This window comes from Stylophora pistillata, chromosome 10, assembly GCF_964205215.1.
Source record: "Stylophora pistillata chromosome 10, jaStyPist1.2, whole genome shotgun sequence".
NCBI lineage: Eukaryota > Metazoa > Cnidaria > Anthozoa > Scleractinia > Pocilloporidae > Stylophora > Stylophora pistillata.
In genome coordinates this window covers 15,016,501-15,024,000 of record NC_142528.1, presented here as the reverse complement: position 1 = coordinate 15,024,000, position 7,500 = coordinate 15,016,501, and the positions used below count along the sequence as shown (strand labels likewise).

The following is a 7,500-nucleotide window of genomic DNA, read 5'->3' as shown; positions in this document are numbered from 1 at the left end:
GGCATCAACAACAACCTCAGAACAACTCGTCGATATCAAAGATGTAGCCTTCGTAGAAATTGATGTAACCACGGGTTATTACTTTCTTTGGGACCTTTACATCTTTCTCGAGCCATTTCTCGACAAGTTTAATCAAAATAAGGAATATTCTTAAGAGATTTCGACCACGTAACAGAAGCTACTCTCTCAGCCATAGTGAATTGTATAGAAATATGCCAAACACGCGAAACACAATGCCTGTCCAGCCTCGATTTGGTACGGCACGGAATCCAAAACAGTGCTGCGTGATAAGGGTGTATAGATACTGTGCACTGGGAAAAAAGACAAAACAGATGTCTTTAACAATGACTGTCCATAATACCTGGACAGTTTGGATTTGTTCTCAAAGCTTTCTTGTAATAGGCTAAAGAGCCCTTGTAATCCCTTTTGTTAAAAGAGATGCAGGCTTTTCCTGTCGCAGTAAAAAAAAGACATTAAAATTAATACCTGTACATTTGCACTTTGCAGGATGCAGGCCCTTGAATCTCATCATTCATGTATTTGTACCATTATTTCAGTAAAATTGAAGAACAGCTCCCCAAAATATATGTCGGCCGACTGTCAGCGAACAAAACACAGAAAACACAACAAAAACAAACAGAAACACAACAAAATCACAGGCTTGTGCAATTTTGTGAGTCTTTCAAAAAATTTACTCATATTGCTAAATCTAAGTAATGGAACAAAATGTGTCAATCAGATAATACACATCAAGTTCACATAAATGACGTTCGATATCGCCAATAATGCCTCACACTTGAAATTTACCTCTATCACGTGGTGTTCGTCAAAATTCATTTCGAGGTAATTGTGAAAGTTCAAACTTACCAAGATGACAGTCTATTTACTCGTGTCTGAATTTGTTTTCATTGTGTTTTCTGTGTTTCGTTCGCCAACAGTCGGCTGACAGTCGGCCAAAAGATATTTTGGGGAGCTGTTCTTCAATTTTACCATTATTTCAAAGTAAAATCTTAACCAAATTTGACCCCTGAGATTGACTAGCATCTAATTTCACCTCACAATATCAGCCCTGAATCAAACATTTAGGTCTTGAGAATAAAGGAAATGATTACCAAATAAAGAAGCTCTTGATTCTTAAACAAATTTGTACACTGATGTTAGGGTATACAGGGTAAACAAAAAGTAAAAAACCTTAAAGGAAACATACAAATACCAGCTTCCTGTACTTACCAAGTAAAGCTGGGATATTGTTTCCAGACTGTTGATTAAAAAAAAAAAAAAGAAAAAGGTCTCTTAGATAAGTACAGTTGCATTTCTTTTTGAAAGTCTATCAATTATCAATTTTTGAAAAGATTTTATGAAGATTCACCCTTCAGAGAGTCACTGTTTGCCAATAAATATATTAAAACATGTTTCCCACTTAACTGATATTACATTTGGCTCTCTATCATGAACAATTTCAATTTTCATACCTGTGCCAACACAAAATTAAATTGTGCATCAGCTTGTTCCATCTTATCTCCTTCAAGGAGACAAAAGTATGCTCTACCAAGTAAGTGATTCTGAAAAAATAATCATGGATTTAAATCAATTTAGGTATGAAGAATGAACTATTCAACAAAGAGATTCCATGTTGCAGTGCATCTGTTCAGATCACATATGATGGCAAAATGTGGTAACAACAAAAAAGTGGCAAAGGAGGTGCAGCTGAGTGTGTCCATGGCTTAACACTGACTTTTCATCTAACTAGCCAAGTAGCTAGTGACATCTTAGATATTATGAAAATTTCAGTTGTTTTCTGACCACATGTTGACATCTTCTGTGATCTATCACTGTACAGACCAATGGCGACATGGAATCTATTTGTTTAATGCAATGAAAAAGCAAAATACTGTTTATGGTGACATCATCTAAATGTTGTACACTACTGTTCTCTAATAGATATCTAGTAAGAACCAGTCAAGATGTGTGTAGAAAGATGTCTTATTAGACATTTTGATGTGTAGTATCGCTGAGTATTTTTACAAGTTGTACTATATTTTAATGAACCTTAAGGGCAAATAAATACAAATAATGAGTAAAAACATACTCAGTGACATGACACACCAACACATCTTTATAAGTTATTTATCAACCAACATGCCAAATTGTTGTTTCAGTGTAGACAAATTTTGTGGATATTTATTTATGGGAGATGCGTGATAGAAGTATACAGGTATAAGGAAGTATACAGAAGGGAATTGGCACATTGTTGTGTTGCTGTTTCTATTTTCTTCAATAAATGATGAAATTTCATTGTCATCTAACTGCTTTTCTGCTGTCATCTAACTGCTTTTATGCTTTTCTGCATATTTAGTTGGATAATTCAGCTTATTGAGCAATATCAATTGTCTTATGATGTAGAGAGAGAGGAGGAAGGGGAGGGAAGGGGGAGAAGGGAGGTGGGGAGGGGGAGGAGGGGAAGGGGAGGGGGAGGGGGAGGAGGGGAAGGGGAGGGGGAGGGGGAGGAGGGGAAGAGGAGGGGAAGGGGAGGGGAAGGGGGAGGAGGGGAAGGGGAGAAGGGAGGAGGAGGAGGGGAAGGGAAGGGGGAGGGAGAGGAGGGAAGGGGGAGGGGTAGAGTTTTAAAATGGACAAAGATCATATTTCACACAAGCATAAATTTTGTGCAGAACAATGAGGACATCTCAACAACTTTTGATCAAGATTGATAAAAGATTTTGTCATTGGTAAGAGGGTGAAAGAATTAAGTACAACTATGTCCATGGTGAAGGACTACTTCAGGTTAAAATGATTTTTTATTGGTTAGAATTGCAATTTCCTTTGTGACAATTATTTTGGGACCAATGGAAAATGCAAATCCTGTAGTCTAAAATCATTTTTACCAGAACATCTCTTACTATTATGCATTATTTAGGATTAATTTTCACAGCAAATTTTCAATTTTTTGCCACACTTACAAGTACTTACCTGGTCATACATGATGATTTTGTCTGCTGTTGAATACAATGATGTTGCCTAAATGGGAAGAAATAATTATGAGTAATTATTACTCATCTTTTGAGTTAATTCTATTCTAGGAATTATTGATAAAATATTGTATTGACTGTATTGTACTGTAATGTAAGTCAAGGAAAAGTTTGGATGCATTTCTCTTTAGAAATAACCAAATATGTGATTCAAAACAGAATAAGAACAAATCAAACAGCTGAGGCAAGTGTACCAGACCAGGGCTAACTTGAATAAGGAGGTAAGTGGGAGTAACAAGGTAATTTGGGTTTTATTCACTGAGTTGATGAAGTAAATGCTGATAATATTTTGATAATGTATTAGTAATGTAAAGTTTCAACTGAGTGGATAAATATAAATTGGCCACCATAATGTACATTGGCCAGCATTCACTCTGATGGAGGGCTGACGCTTGAATGTCAGCTTTGAAACTTAACCAATTTACATTATCAACTCAGTTAATAAAACCAAAATTACAGGGCTAACTTGGTTAAGCTGCTGTGACACATTCTGAACAAGGTTATGACATATAAGGAGGAGACTGGAAAAGAGTGACTGAGGGATACCAGTCTGGGTTCAATGTGACAGAAGAGGGAAAAGTGGGAAATACAAGTAAAATATAATATAGAACTCTGGCTATACCATGTAAAAGGGCTTAGCAAAATGTAAAAAAATTCTAATGACAATACTTTTTAATATTTTTCATAATTTCAGGTTGTAATTTCCAATGATCCATAATCTGGTTGTGGTAAATGAAGAAACAGACTTGAGAAGACGCAATGGTTGATAAGAAATTCAGGTAAAAAGAAAACAGTTAAAAATGCGCATAACTTTATCCTTTTACTTTATTTGATCCATTTAAAGTACCTTGGTAAATAGTTCCTTTTTAGATTCCTTGTTTCTCTCTTTTCTTGCTTGTTGAACGTAGAATGCTGCAAGTGTATCCAGGCAGACCATCTGTCCCTTCTCATTATCACGATAGTTTCTATTGGCATCTAAAATATGAAATTTTCAACACTGATCTACAAGTTTCTCCTTACTTCTTATCATTTGTATGTTGCATTTACTAACTGAGTTGGAGGTATGTAAATATATCTTATTAACCAAGTGCAAGGGCTGTACTAGGAGAATTTTGGCCTGAGGTCTTGAGAGTACAGACCAAACACAGCAAGATCCATACAAAAAAGACCAAGGGCCGATATTCTTCCAGTACGGTCCCGAGCAAGCTTGGTTAATAAGAGATTTATTATACGACTGAAGTTCAAAGGGACACAAGTGCGGTATCATTGGGGACCATTCGGGACAGTGCCCACTCCAATACTTAGAGAATATTGGACCGGCAATAGAGCATTTTGATTGGTTGATTTTAGTTATTGGCCCTCTGACTGCCCAAGTAGTGTAATAATGTAAATTACGGACCGCTCAAATATTTGACCCAAGTGCAGTGCTTTCAGTAAGATTTGAAATAGGTAGCCACCTTGGTACAACACCCGCCGGAGAGTGACTTGATTGTGACTTAGCATGATAACTGCGACTTAGCATGGTGAAATATACCTGGTGACTCACAACAGGATACCTGCCGGAGCTCCAGCGGGTGCTGGGTCTAATTGAAAGCACTGCAAGTGCAAAGAATGCAAACCATACATCTAAACAGAAAAAAACCAGGTTCCATAACTTACAGTATGGACTGAGAAAATGAGGTCAGTGAGATAATTTTTATATTATATCTATAACATATGGAGGGGAAATATTTCAATTGAAACAAACTTTTGAAATTAGCAGGCTTTACAGTGAAATATGGCCCACCAAATCCACCAATCATCAAACACATACTTTCTGAGATAATGATAATAAAAAGGAGTACTCTACTTGTAATAAATTTGTTAAAAGTAATTAAAAAATTAATATAAATTGTGCATGCAGAGCATGCATAAGGGACAAAAATATGTTCATCAAGGCTGTGCTGTAAGGAAAATTGAAGGGAGCCCAGTGTTCTGAAACTGTGTAATCCAAGGTGCCCAGCATATGCTTTGTAGGAAAAAACTAAAATTCCTGAGCTGCCCAAGAGCAAAAGTAAGGCACCAGAGACCACCGGGTGCTGCTAGACCACAGCCTTGGTTGATAAATGCAATATTTATACAAGTCATGTAGAAAGTAATGATGACCATCAGTTACAAAGCATGAGTGCCCCTGTGAGAACAACTTGAAAGACTCATCTCTTCACCGAGGAATGTTCATCATTTCTGAGACAAGAGCCATGATGGCATACTGCGATAATCAGACTGTGACAGGTAAATGTAATTGATCCAAGTGAAGATGATACTTTTGGTCTTTTTTAATCAAACACATACCTGTTCTTGATGCTTCCAGAAGTTTGACAAAGTCATCAGTTTTTCCTTGCTTGTAGTACTGAAGCTGATGGTACAAAAAGGCATGAAGTAAAAACAACTTACAATCTATAATTATTTGTGAACGTTTGTAAAGGACAGATTGATCAACGAGTAGAACTTAAAATCCCCTTTTCCAGTTATGTGCGACTTACTGGAATCATACATTGTATGATCCATTAGGTAGTACTCTCGTCTGAAAACCGTTACGCTTGCCAACACGTGGGTACGTATGTTGTTATTTACATTAATGCCATTTACTCATAGTCAACAATGCAAAATGGTTGCAGAAAGCACAGCAAATGCGCGATGATAAGTTAACTGAATTGATCACGACTTGGTAAAAACGTTGCGAATCTGAAATCGATTTCACCTTTCCCTTCGACCATCTTATCGTCTGTTATTGCCAATGACAAACAAACAATTTAATTCGATGCAAAAAACCTACTAATCATGCACAACAGTCGCTATCGTATGCATACGTGTAAATAAAATTAGTTCGTAGGGCCGGACCGATTCCTCTAAAGCTGGAAGCATAGTCAGAGAAACAAATTTTTAGGCAAGGGTAGCAAAGGAGAAGCCTTGAACCATTCCGAAAGACCGCGGCGGCTCCAACAGACTTCTAAATAAATGGTTTAATTTAGCTTACCGCCAGCGTGATCCAAATGTGGAGTTGTGCATTTTCCTGTCGCAGAATACTAAGCACCTCATCGCCTTCAGGCAGTTGGTCAAACTGTAGCTCTATTACCTTAGAAACAGAAACACAACTTAAGCTACTCGTTGAAAGTTTTGTGAAGGAATCAAGTATATTCTACCTCGTCTTCTTCTGTATCTCTTAGCGGAATCTCAATAGAAGTCGCCATCTTGGAAGGAGAAAGGTTAGTTATATTCTATGTAACATACACAAAATGTCCTTTTTCTGAAATGCCTACCAAGCTCTCTCTGAAAATTTCTCTCAAAAGGCAACACCGAAGTGTTCTAATAGTGATAATAATAATTTGATATTTATATTGCGCAAATTAACATGTGGATATGATCAAATGTGCATCACAACACTTTCGGGGGACTTTGGCCGAACTGCATCACCAGTTTACAAACAATCGAAGGAAACTTATTTGAAGATGCCCCCTCCTCCCCAATTCCCAGTAAACAGGCCAGACCACATCACAGTAATCTCGTGAGTGGGTTCTTTAACGTCCCCTGTCTAACCAAATTAACTAATTAATGAATAGATGCAGGAGACGGGACCTACGGTTTATTCGTCCTTATCCGAGAAGACTAGAATGTCTATCCATTTCTTGATATTATAGAAAGGCAGCGCATTCTCCTCAGTTATTTTGAGACCTTGAGTGTTGGTCCTGCCGGGGCTCGAACCATTGACCTCGACCTCCCGCACAACAGTCCAGCGCTCTAACCAATTGAGCGAACCGGGAGGCGGTTAGCTCAATTGGTATGGCACGTAAAAACTTTATGTTGTGTCGCTAATAGCTGTTTTCATATTTCATTTTGACAAAATTGAATAGACATCGTTCAGACAATCAATCAATCATAATCTTTATTTAGGCCTTGTTTACAAGCAAGGAGGGTACCCTTGTGCTAGGGTTAACCTAGCAGGCGGGTCAAAGATAGCCCGGGTAGCAAAATTTCACAGATAGGGTTACCCTACCACCCGGGACAACTTACCTATGTTTGGTAACCGCACGCATTGTTATCAATGTTCAAAGGCTCTGGAAACAAGTAAAAAGTTGTCCCGGGTAGGCGAGTTATCCCCAGCAGAGCGTTTAAGGGGTAGCTAGGGTTACCCTAGCGCTCCGCTAGGGTTACCCTAGTGCTAGGGTAACCCTTGCTGCCTTGTAAACACGTCGATGAAAAAAAGAAGAAATGTGGGAGCGTTAGGGTAACCCTCCTGCCAGGGTAACCCTAGCACTAGGGTTACCCTACCTGCTTGTAAACAGGGCCTAAGGCCCCTACCTGTTTACAAGCAGGTAGGGTAACCCTAGTGCTAGGGTTACCCTGGCAGGAGGGTTACCCTAACGCTCCCACATTTCTTCTTTTTTCAACGACGTGTTTACAAGGCAGCTAGGGTTACCCTAGCACAAGGGTAACC

At 38.4% G+C, this 7,500-nt stretch overlaps 1 protein-coding gene across 1 annotated transcript in view; it reads right to left on the bottom strand.

The window, feature by feature from the left end:
* Window positions 1-6,271, bottom strand: part of LOC111339140 (RNA polymerase-associated protein CTR9 homolog) — a 32,104-nt gene extending 25,833 nt beyond the window's left edge. The window contains exons 1-8 of the mRNA XM_022945729.2: window positions 6,209-6,271; window positions 6,043-6,141; window positions 5,358-5,421; window positions 3,874-4,001; window positions 2,968-3,015; window positions 1,473-1,562; window positions 1,231-1,258; window positions 362-451 (exon numbers count right to left, since the gene is read on the bottom strand). Coding sequence (XP_022801464.2) covers window positions 362-451; window positions 1,231-1,258; window positions 1,473-1,562; window positions 2,968-3,015; window positions 3,874-4,001; window positions 5,358-5,421; window positions 6,043-6,141; window positions 6,209-6,256 — 595 coding nt within the window. The 5' untranslated portion in view covers window positions 6,257-6,271. The remainder of the gene's footprint in view (window positions 1-361; window positions 452-1,230; window positions 1,259-1,472; window positions 1,563-2,967; window positions 3,016-3,873; window positions 4,002-5,357; window positions 5,422-6,042; window positions 6,142-6,208) is intronic.
* Between the last annotated feature and the right edge of the window lie 1,229 nt (window positions 6,272-7,500).